Source organism: Cotesia typhae, unplaced genomic scaffold, assembly GCF_013202065.1.
Source record: "Cotesia typhae breed Kobodo isofemale line unplaced genomic scaffold, CoteBio_Ctyphae contig_44, whole genome shotgun sequence".
In the NCBI taxonomy this organism is placed as follows: Eukaryota; Metazoa; Arthropoda; class Insecta; order Hymenoptera; family Braconidae; genus Cotesia; species Cotesia typhae.
The window spans coordinates 5,938,004-5,957,611 of NW_027423753.1; the positions used below are offsets into that span (position 1 = coordinate 5,938,004).

The window sequence follows — 19,608 nt, forward strand, 5'->3', positions numbered from 1 at the left end:
TATTCAAATTTTTATTTTTATTATTATTATTCTTTCAACTTTCATGCTCCAGTTTATTCTATACTTTTATTATTTTTTTTTCTTTTATCTTCTAAAGTACTATTAAAAGTTTCCACTACCATAGACGACCGATTTTTGATCGCTGAGAATACGCTGAGGAACGTAATGAATAAGAAATAAAAAATGTAAGTAAAAAAATATACAAGAGTGTTTTTTTTTGTATCACTTTATATTTTATTTGGAATTGATTTTTTATAAAATATTTCTGTTAATGATCAAATAAGTTCAAAAATTGTTTACTACAATTTATACAGGAATTAACTTATAAAAATAAAATTACAGTTTTATTCTCGGTAGTAAAAAGTTTTGTCAATAAAAAATAACTTTTAACTCAATTATTTACTTAAGAAATTTTTTTCTTATTTAAACTGATAAAATAGTTTAATTACTATCAATTTTTATAAATTAAAATAAATACAATTTAAGAAAAAAAATGTAATCTTGTGATTGAACGCACTGATAGAAAAAGGAAATAATTCAAGAAAAATAATTTTAGACCAAGAAAGTTATTTTGATGAAAAACGATTGTTTTGGTTTTATAATTAATTCTATAGATTTTTAAATTCTTAATAAAAAGTCAAATTTTTCATTCAAGAATAATTTTTCAATAAAGACGAATTTTGTGTTCTATTTTTTCCTTCAAGTATAAGTTTCCTTGTTCAAATGTTATTAGCTTAAACTTAGAAAAATAAAATCTCTATTTAAGAAAATAAAATTATTTTTTTGGTTTCATCAAATTTCGAAGTGTGTGTGTAAACTTCTTCTAAAATTTAAACGGCTTGACCGATAGAAGTGCGGTTTGCATGATTTCAAAGGGTTCCATCAAATTTAGATTTTCCGAAAATTTGAACCGGTTTACCCTAATAGATTTTGAGAAATCTCAAAAATAAAATTTTCAAAAAAATTTTTTTTTAAAACAACTTTCAAGCTCTTTTATCGATTGCTCTCATGATCAAATCAGTTTTTAACTTAAAAAACCAACATCGATTTCCGGAAACCGGATTGAAGTCGGTTAATTAATTCAAGCGATATCGTCAATCAATTCGAAAAAAGTGTTTTTTTTTTATATATTTTTGGAATTTCTCATCAAATCGTTTTGCAAGTAACGAATAATCTGTTCGTGTTCTAATATTAACGTTGAATCCCGCAAACCGTATCAAAACCAGTTGATTTTTTTTGAAAAATATCGCAGTTCAAAATAAAAAAAAGGCTATTCCAACGAATACTGCAGTATATCCGTGGATTTTAAAACTCAAAGTCGTATACAGGTTACATTTTTGAGCTTGGTGAGCTCAAAATTTAGCAGAAAGTTCATCAAGCGATGTGAGCTCAAATACAGAAGGAAATTCCATGGTTGGTCTACAGAGTCAACCCTTTTTCAGATTTTTTAACTTCCCGCTAAGAAAATCGAAGATTTTCAAAAATCGGGAACATATTGGTTTTACCCCGTTTTACAAAAATCGAATTCTCATCAGATCTCAACGTTCTGAGGTCACAGGAAGCTTCCCTGACTACCCCCGCGAGGGTGTCACTATGTATGTAAGCCTCTTATAACTTTTGAACGGTTGGACCGATTTTAACGCGGTTGGCGCCATTTGAAAGGGCTTGGCCAAACTTAGACTTTGAATACAATTTGGACCTATTCGGACTGATAAATTTCAAGAAATCTCCAAAAACAGCGAAAAAAAATTTTTTTTTTTAAGTGGTTTTTTTCAGAATAATTTTTAAACGGCTTTATCGATCAACTCCAAAAACTAATCAGCTCTTAACCTTAAAAAACCACGTCGATCGCCGCTAATCCGGTCAAAATTGTTTCATTCGAGAGATATCAAGCAGGAAAGAAAACCGAAAAAAGTGTTTTTCGGAATTACTCCGAAATTTTTTATCTAAAAAATTGTTGTTGTCGATTCTTTTAAAGGTCATAAAAAACTGTATCGATTGCCGCCAATCGTGTAAAAATCGGTTGATTCATTCCAAAGTTATGGCAGTTTGAAATTTCAAAAAATAGTGTTTTGTTAAACTTTTATCAGACTTTTGATCTCGAAATCACATATAAATTATATTTTTGAGCTCAAAAACATCATAAGTGCAATTTTAAGCGTTTAGATATGGAATTAGCGGAAAGTTGCAGGGATGGCCTTTAGGGTCAACCGTTTTCTAGATTTTTTTACATGGAAAGCATCATAAATCCGAAAGTTTCATCGGTTTTATCGGAATATTTTTAATGAAGTCGAAATAATCTTGAACCAATGTTCAGAAAGAAGTATATAAGTGTCTTATTTAAAAACCATATGGAACTTTCTTGAAAAGTAAAATTTTTGAATACCGAATTTTTTGACCACCCAAAAATTTTAAAACCAAATTGTAATTTTTAAGAAAATGTTTTTCTTGAATCAAGTAATTATTTTCTGTTAGCGCCCGCAACTATTCAATCAAAGAAGAATATTAAAATTAATTATGATAAATTATCAAACTAAAACAAATAATCATCTTGTAAATTAAAGTCCTGCGGTTTTTTCAGAACAAATATAATCTAATAAAACACATATTAATTTTTGTATCGAGGATACTAAATGATATTTTAACGGTCCAAACGGTGGCTAAATCAAGCCTTAGTTGTATTTACACAAAGTCGACGAGGGTTGACTCGATATACTTTAACTTGAAGAGGATCTGTGAGGACAAGTGACTTTAATTAATCTCACTGTGTAAATACAACGAATAGAAATACGTCTCTCTTTGTACACTGACAAGGCTAAAATAAGAGAAACAAAAGTCTAATACATTAAATTTTTTAAAAATAAATCTTTTTTAGTATTGAAAATTTTATCATTTTATTTCATATTTTACATTTTTTAATCTACTTTTTGGTATTATTACCTGTACTCATAAATTATTCATTATATTTTAATCATTTTTATGATTTATTTATTGTTTCTGTGTCATTTTTTTAATATTTGACTTTTACGTTCTCCAGGGATAAAATGAATAAAATGGTGTCAGAATAATTGAGCAAAATAAATGAATAGTTAACCAATAAAAATAAAAATTCTGTTAAATATCTATGAACAACATAAAAACTGACGGTTTTCTTACACTTTTAAATAATGTATCCCTTTGAAAATATTCTCATTTTTGAAGCTTTATACAAAACGACTAGAAAAAATTTTCTATAAAAGACTTAAAAAAACTTTTAATTTAAAAAATTCGTTGCTTGGAGTTTCTTTAAAAAAACGTTTGATTAGATGCAGATGTTAATAAATTGTTATAAAAATAATCACTGAATAGTTGATAACTTATGAGTGCTTAATTAAAATAAGAACATTGTTAATATTAAATCGATATTATCAATAAAAACAACAGCATTTAAATCGCTTTCTTATTCTTATTATTATTATCATTAGTTTTTTTAGTGGAAAACATTTTTCACATTGTTATACTTTAATCAGAATGGTAAATTTTTTTCATAAATTTATGCCGTGACGGCAAAGTGATTTAACAGCAAACTTATTATTAGTTTGCGATGTAATTTTTATCCTTGGTGATAAAAAATTAATATTTCAGGTTTTCATACATCGCGATAAGAGCGGCAAGGAGGGGGTGGTCCACTCCACATACCGTTTTCGCGACAAGTAGGCCTTTTAACTGGTTCGAGAGGTGTTACGTACCCAGGTGAACAAGTTACTTGGATAGTGTCATCGGGTTTGTACCAAAATTTCAGCGGGGCTATTTTTCCATGTGGTGGGTCACCTGGATACGGACATCTCACTTCACCTGAAACAGTTAATATTTATAATTATAATAAAAATTAAAAATAAATAAATATTTACAAGATACATTTTTTATTAATTAAAATAAAATAGGGGAAAAGGGGGTCAATTGAACCATTTAAATTAAAAAATTGAAAAAATTGAAAAAACGCTTCATGCTCTTAGAATTAGATTATATGTTAAACTCGGATATGATCAAAATTTGAAATCATTGCGATTAATAAATTTTGAAAAATTGAGATTTTTTTATTTTTACTTTATAATCCTCAACTTTGTTTATAGTGATGTAACAGTTTATTTGTTTATTATTTACTATTAATTGTTATAAAATTATATGGGGTCAATTGAACCAGCAGTCCCGGGGACGATTGAATCATACGGAAAAGCATGGGACATGCGCGCGCATCTTGACTCTACGTGAAAAAACTCAGGGAAATAACTTAACAATTTGATGAACTGAATTTATAATGAAAATTATTTTTAAATTGATTTTTAATTTATTTAATATAATATCTGTCCATTAAAACAGTGCAACAGTAATATTAGCAAGTAACAATTAATATATTATTTATTAAAAGCTCGGGTTTGAGTTTTAAATATTATTGGTTCAATTACCCCTGAACGGCGGTCAATTGAACCGTTCGACCCGTTTAGATAAATTAATAATTCATAAAAATTTACGTTGTTTATTGACTAATTTATATATTAATAATGATAGTATACACAATAAACTACCATTCCAAAAAAAAAAAAATATTATTCAGTTTTAATTTGAGTAGTAAAAAATTACTAAACTTGTGTTAATTCAATTGACCCCCTTCTCCCCAATCTGATGTAAATATAAAGATAATTGGATGAATATAAAATTGAATAGCTCATCTGTTGAATTAAGTAATTATAAAGTTTATTAAAGATTTCTTTGACGGAAACTTTAAAGATTGATTAAACTTTGAAAATAAAAAGTTACATTGAGGCGGATCGTGTGACCACGTTCCATTTTCCATGCAGATAATTGATGCTTCACCAATCAGTTGATGACTAGGCAGACACGCAAACCTCAAAAGAGATCCTACTTTCTTTACACGGACACGTTTCTTTCCAGAACTTGATCGATCTTCTATTATTTTTGTATTTTTTGGTATAGCTGGCAGCCGGCAAATTATTTCTTAGAACAAATAGAGAAGAAATATTATTAATTTACGTCGACATTGTCAGATTGGTAATACACCCTAATTCAAGTTATGTGAAGAGAAAATATTAATTTATACTACTATTCAGTAGTCTGTGTACATAATTCTATTCACATTGCCTGAATTGATAGGTATTAGTAATTAGGTCATATTGATACAAAATTATTATTATATTTAAAAATCTCGGTTATTAAAAAACAAAGTTATCAATTTATTTGCTGGCTTCTCATTACGCAAAGCGTTTCAGAGAAAATATATTTTAATTAAATTATCAGAATAAAATCTCACTTGACGTCACAAAACTTTAAATTAATTTATGAAAGAGATTGATAATGCTTTTTAATTTTTTTAAAAATATAATCTCTGAGAAATTAATAAAATATTTTAGAAGGTTCGATTATTTTTAATTATTCCCTGATATGTAAAAATACAAATTTTACAATAAATAGTAAAATAAATAAAGTTAATCTTACGAAAACAATGAGGAGGAGGAGAACTCCACTTTCCGTCATCTCTGCAAATAATTGTCGCTTCACCGATTAGATTATTACCCCACATACAATCAAAAGACGCTCTACCCCCAACGGTATTGTTGTACGTTAATACTTGTAGTCTAGGGTTTGTTACGTTTATTTGCGGACAAAGTATTGGCTCGCAGTGTGGTACTTCACTTGACCATCTTCCTGTAATATTAATTTAATTTTCCATTATACAACCGAATATACAATATATACTCATAATAATTATAGTTATAATTTATTAATTATGTTTGTCAATCTATACTAATATATAAATCTGTAGAGTTTCTGATGGTTGTTCCGTTAAAACTACTGAACTATACATCCGATTGAATTTAAATTTTGCATCCGTATAGGGAATACATTGACTTGATAGATAGGCTAACTTTTTTATCAGTGTTGAATCTCTGAAGTGTATAGCGAGGGCGTCAATGGTTAGAAAAAATCATAAAAAAACTAAATTTTGAATTTTAACTCTTCTAGACATGAAATTTAGAGAGAAAATTTTTCGGCTTAGTTGAGAGCAAAAAAGAATGTATTAAATGAAGTTTAAATCCCAAAATCTGCTATATGTGAGGTAATAAAATGATCAAATAGCGGATCCTATTCCCAATATGGATTGCGGGGGTGGGTGTTAACAATGAAAATTTTAAAATTTCCAAGCTATAGCGCCTGTAATTTTTGCAAACTGTAATTTCTGCAAACTCCAAATTTAGTAGGAATCTTCGTGTATAATGTCAAGTTCAGCTGAGAATGGATTTTCTCGAATTCTAACCCCTAAAGGGATTGCGGGGGCGTAAACAATGAAAATCTCTCATTTTCAAACAATAGTTTCTATGCACTCAAAGTTTTGTTGGAGCCTTTTATTTATAATGTAGAAATCATCTCGAATAGGATCTTACAAAATTTCTTCCCAACATAGGAGTGCGGGAGTAACAATTGTCAAAAAATTGACATTCTTCATATACAGTTCCTACAGATATAAAATTTGATATAATCATAGATAACAGCAAAATTCGCCGAACTTTAAGTTAGGCCGATTTCAACTTTACTTATGAGACCTGCAATACTTTAACTGAAACTTTCAAATCTTATTTAAAATTTTTTTCTCCATGTTAATTATTATTCATTTTTGGAAGAAAGTCACGGGAATGTTATAGTGATTGCACATTGAAAGTTACAATGAATATTAGCTAGAATAATCACATAAATAAAAGGTACAGGCCAATCCGATGGAATTTGAAATCTGTGCAAGTCAAAATAATACTCCAATTTAATTTCAAGTCTAGATCTAAATAGTATATTACACCCCTAGGGAAGTGATTCGAGGCTTTCTTATTTACTTCCCGAGGAGTGTATACTATTTTTTTCCCCGACGAAGGCGTAAAGCGGAAACTTCGTTTAGCGCAGCGGGGCTAAAGTTGACGCTTTACGCCTGGAAGGGAAAAAAATACAATTCTTAATACAATGCTAAGTGCCCAGCGGAGCAGGCGGATAACAGCTAATACCGTTATAATTATATTGATCAAAAGCATAATTTGTCACAAAATATTTAACATCAAATTTTCATTGTATGAATTATATCATTTACCAAAAAAGTAAAGAATGCACTGACCGTTGTATTGACAATTCAAACGTTGAGATCCTTCGAGTCTGTAACCATCTGGACATTCGAATTCTGCTTTGTGTCCCATTCTCGTTCCTTGAATTCTTGAGATCATTGGCGAAGCTACTGTCAATGTAGGGCAATGTAAGTCTGTAAAAAGATAAAAGTAAATCAATAAATCATAAGAATAAGCAATCTTTTCATAACTTCTATAACTTGTTTGAATATTGTATTTAAGTGAATAAATTTTACCTATAACGTGTATGCGGATTGAATTAGTGAAACCTTTCGGCGTCGAACAAGTATAAACTCCAGAGTCTTGATTTTTGACGTAGTATATCGATAATCTGTATTTCCAATCTTTTTCCGACGCAGCAATTGCCCAACCTGAAATTTATTGTTTTATTATCTATCGATTGAGGAATTTTCAATTATTTTAAATATTTGATGAAGAACATGATGTAAATCATTTCTTGCTTTCTTAGAACAATCCAATGAAATATTTATAGGTAATGTAAAAAAAAGTTTAGCGAATGTTTATGCAGTTTAAAAAAAATAAATAGAAGAACCTAAAGGACAAAAACTTATCAAAGTAGGTGTATTTTGTTTCTTTTTGATGTCCATTTTTCGTCATCTAGTAAATTAAGCTTTATGCAACGTAAACTAATTTATTGGCCATGTCACCTGGTCAAATGAACGCAATATTCATTAATGGCGAATGATTGAAGAAACTGAAGCAGCTTAATAATAAACTAATGACAAGCTGTCGAATCAAAGGCTTGAGATGCTTTGTGAGCAAAATGTTAATGTCCTGTTCAGAAGCTATATTTTTTTATAGTTAACCGTTAAAATTCATAGTTACTTTTATAAGGTTAAGTTGATACGAGTATCAGAAAAATACAAATTTAAAAGTCAATGTTTGAGCGTATACTTGGCGTGAGATATAGCCGTGTCTCTGGGTTTTTCATATTCGACTTACAAAGCTCGAATAGTTACCGAACCAATCAATTCAGGCCGACTTTATCGATATTCATGTATTAGATTATTCAGTTTTAAACATTTGTTTAAATTTATTATTTTGTTAAATACTCAAAAACCAGATAAATTTATTCACGTTTATTTTAATTTATCTTGAATTATTGAAATTATGAAATTTTTTAAATTACGAACTCCAAAAACATTGATTTTGTTTCTATATTCAGGTTCGCTTATTTATTTTTAGCGAATAACTCAATTTGTTCGATTAAACTAAGTTTTGGAGATAAAATTCGATTTTAACATGTTTGTTTATGTAAATTTTTTTTATATAATTTTGTAAAAAATTTGCTTGTTTAGAAGGTTTCATCAAAAGATATTGACTTCAGCTTTTATATCGTTAAATTTTCTTAACAAGCTTATTTGTTGGCTCAAACTATAACTAAACTTTAAAAACATTAAAATTTTAGTATGGAGAAATTTAAAAAATAAACACACTAAAAAATGTGTTTAGTAATCGTTTCGAAATCAATACAAAAAATTGAAGCAAAAAAAAAAATTTTTTTTTAAATGTAATTGACTAGTTAAAAAAAAAAAGTAATTTTTTCCTACTCTCTAACATCTAAACCTTCTAAAGCAATTTTTTTTAATTGTTACACTTAAAAAAAAAAAAGCAAAAGTTGAACGAGCACTCGAAACTAAATTGTTCGGTACAATAGAAACTAGAGTACATAAAAACCGAAATAGTTACAAGATTTTTTTTCTCCGGTTTTAAATTGCGCTCTCTGTATAGGATATTATTTACAGTACCCTTTCTGTTGTGAAAAAATGAAAGAAAAAGAAATTCACCTGTGAGATATTGACGAAACGTCGACGTCCACGTCCATTCTGGATTACCCAGCTGTCTAGCGAATAAACACTCGAGATGTAAAATACTTCCAGGAAATACTGCTAATGCTCCAGAAGGTTCTATTGCTGCTGATCCCGTTGGTAATCCAAATAATATTGTCGGTGGGGCATTTTCTGTAAAAAAAAAAAAAAAATTAACTAAGTTTAGGAACAATAATTAATTTTAGCAAAAAAAAAACAATTTTTTTATTTTAAAAAGGCTATTTAAAAATTAAGCTGTCCTAACCAGCGTCTAGTGAACCGAACCGTCTTCAAAACATCATATCTTGAATTTTAACTGGTTTCTACATTATTTATGACAATAAAAACGAGATGTTTTGTTCCAGCTCACACATACAATTTTGTGGCTAAGCAATAGCAGCTGTTTCTGCACTCTTAGTACGGCACACGGCGTTATTTCGTAATTCTTTTCACTATTCTCTGGCAACCCTTTTTCATAGCAATTTTTTTTGTCACTACACAGCGTTTTTTAATTCAGACTTCATCCTTAACAAGTAATGTGACTCATGAATAAAAGACTGATTATTATTGTGTGGTTTTATAAAGATTCGCATACGAGGAATATTGAAAAGTTCTCGTTAAAATAAATTGAAAATTATAAATAAAAAATATGTATGCAATCAACTTTTGTATATAGAACGGGTATAAAAGACCTAGATAATTTATAAAAAATTAGAGTTTAATTTTAAAGATATTCTAATTTTTCCACAAAAGTAAACTACTTTTCCCAAAAAAAAAAATATATTTTTTTGTGACGTTTTTTCAATATTCTATCCTAGAGTTCTAGGTCAAAATATACACTTAAATAACGCCCAACTCAAAAATATTCACGATAAGTATCTAAAATGAATAAAATTAAATTTTTTGCTTATTTGACAAAAACTGTATAATTTATTTTTCCTGAATAGATAACTTGTTAATGATAAAAAAAAACTAAATCTAGAAAGTAATAGTAGAATTGGTACTTCTTATCCAATTTTTAAAACTTGTAGTTTTTGCTTTTTGACGTCATTTGTTATTTTCAATTGTACATAAAATTAACTTTGATAATTAACCTTATAATTGATGATTGACTGAATAATTAGGGATTGAAAAAATATTTTCTGATTTTTATTGCCTTATTAAAGTTGTAATTTCAAATCTATGATTTATGGTTTTATCTCATAGTAAGTATATAAAGAAATTAATTAATACGACTGAGCAGATTGAATTAATATTTATTAAGATAATTTTTTCAATTTTTAGGTTTTTTTTTATAGTATATTTACAATTTGTTAATTTAAACGATTAAATGAGTACAAGGGAAGTACGTGACGTTGTTTGTTGATAAAAAATACCCGAAAAAGAAAAAAACCTTTGCTTTTGATATTATTTTAAAAAATGTATTCTTTCTATAAAATTTTTTGTCTCAAATAATATTTATTACATTATTCTTTTAAGTAATTCATGTTGTTAATTATGTCCACGATGCGATAAAAAACTGAAAAATAAATGTATAATTTTTTCAATGTGCTATAGTTATTTGTGTCTCGTAAATTATACATTTTATTTACACAATGGTTTCAAACTTGGGAAAATGAGTTACAAAGTTAATAAAAAATTAAAAATACTACTGTATTGAATAAAATAATATCCAGTAGAAACGTCAAATTACAAAATGCGTAAACCATTATCTGCACGCGTAAAAAAATAAATAAAATTTTAATTTCTGGTTCGTTTTTTAACGCGAAATAAAGAAATTATTATATTCTCTTTGATTACAATGTGCATTAAAATAATGAAGTACTAATTAATGAGTTCTAGAAGCTTCATTTATTATTAAAAACAATGTTTTAAAATGATAATGACTCCCTCATGGTATTTTACAAGTTATTAATACATTTTTTTTGTTTTTGGATGTGATTATTTATTCTTTTTGAGTTACATTGTGAAAATGGATTTCTCGTTAAGTCGATTATTAAATTCTAACTATCATATTTTTATTATTTTATCATTTGTGCACAAGTTGGTTCAATAAATCAATGGGAATCTGTTGATGACTAATAATTTATTGAAACTACAGGATAATTAAAATGAAATTAAAAAGAAAAATTAATTTGTGGATCTTAATTCAAATAATTTAATTCGTACATATGTATTGATCATATTCTTGCACATCTATGAAGTTTCTTCATAATTTGTTTCAAGTAAAAGTCAGAATCTATATAAATGAGACAACATCTTGCTAAAAACAGAACCGAAGCCTGTGAAATGTTCACTTATTGGTCCCTGACGGGAAAAAATATGTTTGCATCGTACATAAAAATTTCAGTATTGAGTCAAAACTCTACTCTATTTCTATAAGTCTATATAGACTTAGGGTAGAAAATAAAGCATGCAATAAGCAAAAACGGAGAGCAATAAAATTGATATAAGTTTGTTTTATATTTCATAATTTATCCAATATTGCTGTAAAATAAATTTTTTTTATTATTATTGTGCTTAAACTAAGACCAGTTAAAGTAAACAAAAATTATAATTATCACTAAAAAACCTATAAATAATAAAGAAAAAAGTTATTTAGTTACAAAAATTTATCTTATACTTGACTTCGTACGAAAATTGCATCATATTTCATTTACATCGAGAATGAACATTTTTATGATGAATTTTTTTGTTTTATAATAAGTTTTTATTAGTTTAATAACCTTTCCGTTTACAGTAATATCATTGTTTTAGTAATTTTAATATTAATATATGTTAATTTAATTGTATTCGCTGAAGAGCATCTTACTTCGCGCAAAATTTTTATAGATTAAAGCTGTTTTTTATTAAATGAAATTTAATTTTTTGTCGTGATGTTAGGGATAAATTAGTAGATTGGACACTAAAAATATGTAAATTAGCAATAAATTTTATAAACAATGTAAAATAAAATTAAAATTCAAAACATAGCTAAATTATTTGTATACAAGTTTTAAAAATTATAATTCTGATTGTGTTAAATAAAAATAAAAATGCGTAAATTGTTGCGAAATAAGTAAATAATACCGAATGAAAATGATAAAATAACAAAATATGTCACATTACTAATAACAACTACATAATTTAAATCCCTAAGTAAGCATGTTTACTATACCTCAACCCGATTTACTCAACAAATATATATGTTATACGATGATAAGGAAGACCAAAAAGATAATAATAAGAATAGGTATGCCAAAAGTGTACGTGCTTCGAAAATGAATTTACGAAGACGTCAGTATCAATTCCCCTTGTATATTAGTACAGGCATTCTAAGTTTTCCCGCCTGCCGCAATTCTTTGGGGAATTAAACAGACAAGGGTAGTCGTTACTCTCACTGATACTTTCTCGTAGCTGTTAAACACAAATACTTTCACTAAATAAAAAAAAAAAAAATGAAATGAAAAGAAAAATCATTACTTAACTCTATATAATGTAGAAAGAAGAAATATGACGAAAAAAACGAATAAAAAAATAAACAGAGGATGAAATTAATATAAGGAGTTATTACCGCTGTAATTCGAGATAGAAGTTGTTGGTAAACAAGAAGGTGGCTTATTATTCCATTCTCCATTCCGACACTGCAGAAAAGGATCACCGACAAGTTTGTACCTTCCTAGTTCCCGACATCTTACTATAACACGTTCGCTGTGCGGGATTGTAATCTTGTCTGCCTAAAAGACATATAGTATCATGTCATCCAAATGTGTTGTATATTAAAATATAACTTTGTTATTATCTGTATATCATTATTTTGGCTATTAATATACTATATTTATGTGATATTATATGACATTAAGTTTTTTAACATAATTAAGTTGAGTATTTACAGAAAATTTTAATTGATTCTGTTGAAGAATACAAAGTGTTATTTTGTTTTAAATCGTAATTAACCTTATAATTACTTCTACCTTGTAGTATTTAATATTTTATTGTATTTTATGAATTTCAAAATTTATTTTCAAGCATGAATTTTTAAAAGAAAAAAAATTTTATGGAAAAGTGAGATGAAACCGCAAATTAAAAGTCGAGAATCATTTATTTTCGGTCATGGAAAGTTTATATATATTTAGTTTTTAATTAATTACATGAGCTTTTGCAATTTACAAATGAATTTTTGAGTCATGAAATATTGAACACAATAAAAATAGCAGAAGTTATTTCTTCGTAGTTATAAACGTCTTCAAACAGATAATATTCAGTTTAATAAAATTTTCTAATAACTTTCTCATAATTTTAATATAAAACTTTATTGAACTTAAAACTTTTAAGAATCGATTGTTAATAATCCAAATTAATCATTTTTTTTTTCATTTAATAAAACACTTACTGCTATTGTAATATTCTTGTATGTAATAATGAGAAAAGGATGCAATCCATCCAGTTTACAATCCAAATTCGTGAAGCCATCTGCAAAAAAAAAATAATCATTATTACTAAAAAATACCAAAAAGTCTTTTTGAAATATTAAATTCATCAATGAGTCCCTCAAAATGAAATAATGATTAAACCTAAAAAGATAAAATATAATAAACAAAGAAGATAAAACGAAAGTTTGAATCCAATTATGCAAGTTTCTCTTAAACTCGACAATGTGGGTTCTAAACTAATGTTTCTTTTTTTTTTTATTTCATTATTTTTGAATTTCCATCCCGTCATTACTTTCAGAGTCTATGACCCTTTCACTCACGAAGAGAGCTTCTGCTAACTCTTCACTAAGCTGTCAGAGAGTACTCAGAGCTTTTCATTGTTAATTTCCGTAGATATTTTGTTTCTTTCATGACAAATAAATTAATAAAAATAATTATGCTATAAATTATCATTCTTAAATTTAAAAATTAAATTAAATAAGAAAAAAACAGACATCACTTAATTTATATTTTGATGGAGTTGATACATAAAAATGAGTAAAATCTAAAACTATTAAAAAGTATATAAATTATTAAATGCATACATTAACGTAATTTATGAATATAATTAAATCAGCTGCTTATTCCAGCTCCTGTTCTTCCAGCTTTCATACACACGTATTCTCTAATAATTCATTTTCCCATAAACATACTTGAGTTAAAAGCGGACAATGCTAATTTCATTGTCTTTCAACAATGTACATCAAAGGATTATTAAAACTCAATCATAAAAACCGGTTTCTACAAAAAGAACCTATAACTCTGAAACGTCAACAATTAAAAATGAGTATAAACAACAAAATAAGTTAAGTATGACAATTAAATTAAAAATAAAAAAATGATGATACTAAAAACAGCCAACATGTTTTTTTGATAAATTAAACTTAAATGTAAACTTTAAGTTTTATAAAAAATTGCAAAATTGCATGTCAAGACTTGACATGATGGAAATCTTTATACTAAATTTTATTTGAATTTATCAAATCTAAACAACTGTTTTCCGTATGATAAATTAATGTAAAAAATAATAATTAATATCTCACCTTGTTTAGCATAACTTTGGCCGATGAGACCCGGTATTATTAAAATAATAAACCATAGAGAGTTGAGATTAACAGTCATCATAGATATGGGTGGGTAGATTATAATCTCAACGTAGTTCACATCAATAACATTAACGCATCAACGCACTGATTATTATCTAATAAATAAAAATAATACTAATAATAAATAAACAATAAGAAGTCACTTGTCTAAAATTTGGCACAATATGTCCTCTTAGTCACAAAAGTTAAATAAATTGTGGGTAAATAATAACAGCTACATGGTATTTAATAAATATTGCGGTATATCCGTTGATGTCCGTAACGAAACTAAGTTTGAGCTTTTAGCTTTAGCTGGACGTGGATGTTTAAGCATACTAGATACTAGAGTTTTATCTTCGAGTATACAGTCTAGTGTGTAGTGATATATAATATTAGCAAGTAACCAAGTAAAGCTTAAAGCTACTAGCTGGTACTCGTATCGGGGTAGTATAGTAGTTTCATCCCCCACGTACCACCGCGATAAACCCCAGTCTCCACTCTCCAGTCGACGAGTCTACGGAGTTTGCCTAGGAGCTTTTCGATTCTCCAATCCAATGCCGAAAATTCATCTCGCGCAAGCGCTCATCTTCAGCTTCAGCTTCAGCTTATTCATTTTCATTATTATAGCTTTCTTTTTTTCTTGTTACTTTTATAGATGCTGTGTTATATCTGTGTGAGTCTTTGTTTTTCATGTTACATGTTTATCTATAAATAATTATTTATATTAATCATGATTATCTTGATCTGCTATTAATTTTACTTATTCTTATCTGTAACATGTCTATACTCTGAAGACTATTATATCCCCAGAGTAACTTATAATCAAGGTTTAGTGAAGTAAAATATAGTTGGTTTTTTTTCCTTCATCACTTTTAAGACTTACTACCATGCACCGGGTCAATTAGTACGTCCACTTAGTCTTACTGCCATTATGTAATTTTCTGTCAGCTGCAAAACAATTTTCAAGAGTGCACTTTTATTCTTTCATCTTCTTTCTTACCTTTTTTATTTTATTCGTAATTATTACTGCGTATAAAAGTATTTTTTATACAATTATAAAAAAAAGTCATTGTGAAAGTAGAGAAGTAAATTTTAATGGAAAAAAATACGTGGAGTTAAATGATATAATATTTATTTATTTATTAGGACTTTTGTAAGAAATTCTCATCACTTTCATTTTTATTTCCGTTTTTATGGATAGGAAAAAACTTAAAAATTTAGAAAAATAACAATTGTAAATTGATTTTTAATTTACGAATTAATAAATTTAATAAATGAGATATTTTAAGATTTATTGTATATTTTAATCAAGTTCTTTGAAGCAGTTATCAGATGTAATTGTCAAAGGAAATTTAAAATAAATTAATTTTTTAAACATTGTTATCGTAATTGAAGTTTTAATAACAGTTTTATTTTTAATTTTAATAATTGAAAACTAGTATTATAATTTCTTTGAAAATTTTAGATAACTTTTTGTTAAAAAGAAAAAAAAACAGACCCTAGTATCTAAAGTAACTAAAATGGATGAAGTTATATGCGTTTCAGTCTTTGGAAAGAAAATATATTTAAATTAGAATCTACATGCAATGTTTATAAAATATATATTATTCACAATGGGATTCTTATATATGAGATTTTATTTGAAATAAAAATTAGTGAACTATAAAAATTACTGATGCTTTATCATCAAATCAATGTATTTGGAATTTGATTATATTATTTATTAGTTGAAATTGCCATGATTTTTAAAAACACGAAGAAATTAATTTATAAGAAGGGGAAAAAGATTAATGAAAATAAATTCAATAATAAAAAATATACTTTGATTGCTTTGAGTAGAGATAGTATTTTCGATAACGAATTAATTAAATTGGTATTAAAATTCTAATAATTGTTACTTTGATAGCTTAGTACATAGTTGCAAAAAAATCAATTTATTCTTATATTATGAAAAAAAAAGATTGAGAACAAATTCAAGTTTCAGAAAAAAATTCAACTTTTTTTTTTTTTTAATAATCATTTATACCGTTCACTAAAACACTACATTAAAAATTATACAATTTTTCATTGTTTCTGTATCAAAAAATTAATTCAACTCGAGAGCGACATGGGAATTAATATAATAATCTTTACAATTATATAACCAACCAATTAACATATAATGATCAAACTAACTAATTTAATACTAGACATAAAATTTAACACTTGTCATGAAGCTTTATGTTACGTAATAAAATAAACGAATTTAATTAATCAACTGGATTTATTATTATTGTTTTGTCCCAAGATCATAAAAATTTTTATATAGATTTAAGGTAATGAATAAAATTTATTTAAACGAAAAAACAGTCCTTTTTCTAGATATATTAGTTTTTTTATTGACAGTAGACTGATTGATATTAATTTTATTATTTTAATTCAATTAAAAAAATAAAAAGTCAAATAAAAATTTATTATAATTGGTTTAGACATTGTTACCAAAATTTTATTTTTCTTTAATTGTTAAATACTTTTTCTTAGAAGTCGTCACAAAATCTAATTTCTTTATATTATCCTACTCAACATCAATAATATTATATAATATTAGTTTTAATAACTTTAATACATTGTTATTATCTTGATGTACATTTTAATAAGTATTATAAATATCTTTATACTTTAATAGAATAAAATAATTTTAAGCTTAATTTACTAACTGGGAAGAATAAAAAAACTCAATAAATCCTGATTTGCCGTTCAAGACTTCTTTAATTAATTAAAAATAAATAAAATAAAAATTCTTATTTTAATTACACAGTAACTATACACACATCACACTCTTAATACTTTGATCTTATGTCTATCAGACTTTCATTTAAAAAATCATAAATTAAATTAAATAATTAAATGCTATTAAGTACAATAATAATCGGTGGGTTTACAATTGTTAAAAAAAAATTTGAATAAATTTGCCAAGAAATTAGTATATAGCTTGATTAATTTTCATTCGTCTGTTGATAAAAACGCTTAATAATTTTTAAAATAATTGTTTTCCTTTGGCGATTGCTAGAACATGGCTTTTTGTAATACCTTTTGAAGGTACGTATAATAATAGATAAATACTAAACTGCCAAATCACCGTTTTCAGATCAGGTATCAAGTAAAAAAAAACGACTTAATTTTTAAATTCATAAATTCTGTCATTAACTTTAAACTGGTAAGCTATATATCTTTAATCAAAGCAAATTTAAGATAATATTAATACTATTAAATAATGTTTTTAAAAAATCAGTCATAAGTCACATTCAATACGCAATACGTAAAATTTTCACTAGTCACTTTCCGTTCATTTTGTTGTTTAATATCTAATTCTATTCACACAAGCATCGTACAAGTGATCAGTCTTCTTGTTTACAGTTTTTCATGATAATTTATATGTTTCATTAATAATTTTAGTATAACGAATAAACCATTCAAACTTTAAGAAAAATTTCAAGTAAAGTTACAAGAGAAATTTAACTTAAAAAAAAAAATAAGTTAATCGACGAAAATAAAAAAATCAGTAGAATTAACTAAGTAAAAAATATTTTTAAGTATCAATTTAAAATTAACTAATTTATCATTTACAGTTTGATTATATTTCATTTTGTGTCTTTTAAATTGATATTATAATTCTATTGTAACTGCCGTTCGGGTAAAAATACTCTAACATTCGATATTTTTATATATTTATGGCATCAGCAATAGTGTTGGCTACTTCATTTATATATTTAAGTATTGGCATCGTGATTCTGGAAAATATTTCTATCTTTATAGTATTTACGGCTCGGTATCCTGTATGCGTGTTTTTGGTCCACGTTGCTGACCTAAAACATAATATTAATTAATTCATAAACTATTAAAGGGTTGTCGTTTTTTTAATTTTTTTTTTTTTTTACAGCAATTAACGTACGTCAAGTTTTTCAATTAGTGAGCTCTTGGCTCGACAATTACCGTTTTATGTTTTAAATAATAGAACAAAGTACTTATAATAAAAACTATTGTTACATTTTTTTTATGACACGTTGCATAAAATGTCAACTTCGATGTTTTGAATTATTTTTTTTCATTTATTGCATGCTTTTTATTTGAAGTAATTGTAAAAAGGTCAGCATTTTTTTTTTTTTTTTTTTCAAAAGGTCAATAACCGAAACACTTGACTTAACGTCTTTGCTTGCATCTTAAGAGTTGTCGAGTTCAGGAAAAATGTGTCAACGAGCGATAAACTTTCTGTACTTAATAAGAGCAAAAAAAAAAAAAAAAAAATATATATATATATATAATTAATTATATTCGTAGTTGACTTAGCTTACAAGCTGTCTCAAGTTTATCTTAATTATTTAACATAATTTTAACCTTTTGATTATATTTTCACTTTAATGTAATTTACAAATATTGATTTTCGGGCGTTACAGCGTAGTATGAAACAATAAATTAAGTATTTAAAGTATTTGAGAAACCAAAGGAAACTGTTAAATGGCTCATTATGAAATTGTGCTTTGACAATAGATAATGTAATTGATGAAGATTGAATAGATATTAATAGTGTATAAATTAATTAGTTCAGCTAATTGATCTATTAAATTTTCTAGTGGAAAACCATGAATCTATATCGATTGTAACTCTTTGATATGATGTTTAATTAGTGTTAGTGCACTTGAAGTAATGTCGATTAATTTTAGGTATAATAAAAATTAAATTTTTTTTTGTAATTCAAACTTTCAAATTTTAAGTAAAAATTATACTAGTAATATTTTAGCATGGTAGAGCCACTTTTAAAAAATTTTTAAATTTTTATTTTTTTACAGCTGATTGAAGTAGTTTTTTATTATTATTATTAGGGCAGAAAAAATTTTATTTATATGGTAATTATAACAATTAATTATTACGTAACTATTTGTTTACTACAATGTTTTGTACCGCTTCTATTATTTAATTAAAACTTTTAAAGTAGTTTTTTGAACGGATAAAATAGAACAATTTTCAGATAGGAGAATTACTTTATAGTAAATATATCGTCAAAAATGTGAATGAACTCGGATCTGTGAACTGTTGTACCTTTATA

General features: G+C 26.4%; 1 protein-coding gene across 1 annotated transcript; it reads right to left on the minus strand.

The window, feature by feature from the left end:
• Positions 1-345: 345 nt before the first annotated feature.
• Hig (locomotion-related protein hikaru genki) lies at positions 346-14,982 on the minus strand. Its single transcript, XM_074244578.1, has 9 exons — positions 14,484-14,982; positions 13,362-13,441; positions 12,543-12,705; positions 8,969-9,142; positions 7,397-7,531; positions 7,154-7,294; positions 5,494-5,703; positions 4,798-4,995; positions 346-3,834 (listed from the first exon to the last, which is right to left on the minus strand). The coding sequence occupies exons 1-9, from the start codon at positions 14,563-14,565 to the stop codon at positions 3,629-3,631; spliced, it is 1,389 nt and encodes a 462-aa protein (XP_074100679.1). The 5' UTR covers positions 14,566-14,982; the 3' UTR covers positions 346-3,628.
• Between the last annotated feature and the right edge of the window lie 4,626 nt (positions 14,983-19,608).